Source organism: Echinops telfairi, unplaced genomic scaffold, assembly GCF_000313985.2.
Source record: "Echinops telfairi isolate 266 unplaced genomic scaffold, ASM31398v2 ScPeMD7_10;HRSCAF=50, whole genome shotgun sequence".
NCBI classification, from domain to species: domain Eukaryota; kingdom Metazoa; phylum Chordata; class Mammalia; order Afrosoricida; family Tenrecidae; genus Echinops; species Echinops telfairi.
Genome location: NW_022103907.1, coordinates 5,193,629 through 5,195,673, shown reverse-complemented (window position 1 = coordinate 5,195,673; position 2,045 = coordinate 5,193,629). Strand labels below are relative to the sequence as shown.

The window sequence follows — 2,045 nt, the reverse complement described above, 5'->3', positions numbered from 1 at the left end:
TGATACTTTCCTTGGGACCTTGACCACTGTCGGTACTGTGCCTGACCTATTTTATGCACTTTGCAAGAGATTGGTCACTAACTCCAAAACTAGTGGCTTGAAAATCCACCTAACAGGATCGTGTGTCTTGCAGTTAGCTCACGGAGAGGATTAGTCGAGTTTGTAGTCCTACTGGGCCAGTCATGCTTTGAAATTAATAGGGAATTTGCTTTTTTTTGTTTGTTTTTTTGGAATTTGCTTTATGCAACCAGTCAACAGACAGGTTTTTAGCAGCAAGGAGCAAAGAAAGAATACTAGAGAGAGGGGAGGGGAGGAGCATCCTAAAACATGGGGTCAAGAGCTGTAACACTGACAATGGTGACAATCTGGAAGAGACCACATGATGGAGCCTGTGGTGATGGCAGAAAGCTGTTGCTAAGGCAGCAGCAATTGAGTAAGCTGCTGTATCCTGTGAGACAGGCCAGTTAATACCAGAAAAGTCAATAGTGGAGAGGCCAATGGCAGTGGGGGCCCACACAGCTAAGAGGGGACCATGCACAATCAAAAGAAGGGCCTTTGGGGGGAAGACTGGAAGCTGTTCTGCAACAAAAATTCCAGAAATGTGCTCTCCACTTTGGGTGACTGGGAAGCGCGCATGATTCTAAACCCCACCTGATCCTGATCCCAATTTATTTCTGTTATTTCTAAGTTGATCCTGATCCCAAGTTGTAGTCATCTGTTATTTCCCTAATAAGTAGCCTATAATGGACTATCAAATACAGCAGAGAGGTACATGCAGGGGCAGTGAATTATTTAATGTGGCTTTTCTAGTCAAAGCCTCTAACTCCCACCAAATAACCTTTTGCTGCACAGGTCTGGTAAGAAGGGGAGGTAAGTTACTGACAGGATTCACATGTGAGTAATTGTGAACTGGACTTTTGGAGCGTACATAAAAGGAACCCTCGGAGAAGCAGGAGGTGGGATCTCATTACCAGCAAGAGCCAGGAGTACAGTGTATTCTCTGGACCCGAGATCCCTGTGCAGTGAACCCCCTGGATCCAGATGACACCTATACCATCAGAAAAGCAGCAGCGGAACCTCTTATTGTCAAGAGCATGGAGCGGAGTGATGGACTTCCCACCCCACAGAGCAAGCAACGACGAGTGCTTCTGTGCAAGAGGCTGGGCCTATAGCACAGTGGGGTGCCTCGGAGCACCAAGAGGTTTGGATAGGATGACCCACAGAGTGGAGCTGAGTGCCTTCAAGCTGAGGCTTACTCGAGTGAGGTGCGTGTGGGCACTTAAATCGGGGAGATGGGTTGGCTGAGCTATGGGGCTTACGCAAAATGCCTTCAGATTGAGACCTATAGCAGAGTGAAATGCCGTCTGGGCATTTAACAACAGGCTTGATAGAACTTAGAAACATGTTTTGATAAATAACAACCCCAAGCAATTCTCACTGGCATTACAACTTGTTAAGTTCTTTAAAATTCCTTTAATAGAGACTTTTTGTCTGAGTTTTGTGCAGCCTTTGCAATAGTTATTAAACCTACAGAAGTATAACAGAAAATACTAATGACATTCTAATGAAAGTGCTTTGGAAGCAACAGTTGGAGTTAGAGATGGTGAACAATTTGAAGAGCGAAGGAATGTCTCCACTAGTTAGTTACGTGCTAATTCTGATTCTCGGCCCTCAAACACTTAGACAAACCCTGGCAATGTAATGCAATACCTGAGAGTATTATCTATTCACCATGGTGATGGTGAAAAACATTTATGCTAAAGTAGTATCATAGTTCAATATAACCTAGTCTAAAAATAATCAATGATGTTATCTCAAGATCAACAAATTAACATCAATGCTGCAATTCCACCAAAGATACATATAAAAGTTCTAAGTTCTAAGGGGCTTCAAAAAGTTTATGTAAAAATTCTATGTATATTTTTTCATTCTATTTTTCCACGAACTTTTTGACACCTCCTCATATTTACTTTCAACTCGAATTGGGATCCTGAAAGGAAAAAAGTAGGAAATATGTGAGAACATTTCCCTGTTTTAACAAAATC

The 2,045-nt window shown here is 42.7% G+C and overlaps 1 protein-coding gene across 1 annotated transcript in view; it reads right to left on the bottom strand.

The window, feature by feature from the left end:
• SPAST (spastin) overlaps positions 1–2,045 on the bottom strand; it is an 85,369-nt gene that overhangs the window by 6,532 nt on the left and 76,792 nt on the right. The window contains exon 10 of the mRNA XM_045287022.1: positions 1,971–1,990. Coding sequence (XP_045142957.1) covers positions 1,971–1,990 — 20 coding nt within the window. The remainder of the gene's footprint in view (positions 1–1,970; positions 1,991–2,045) is intronic.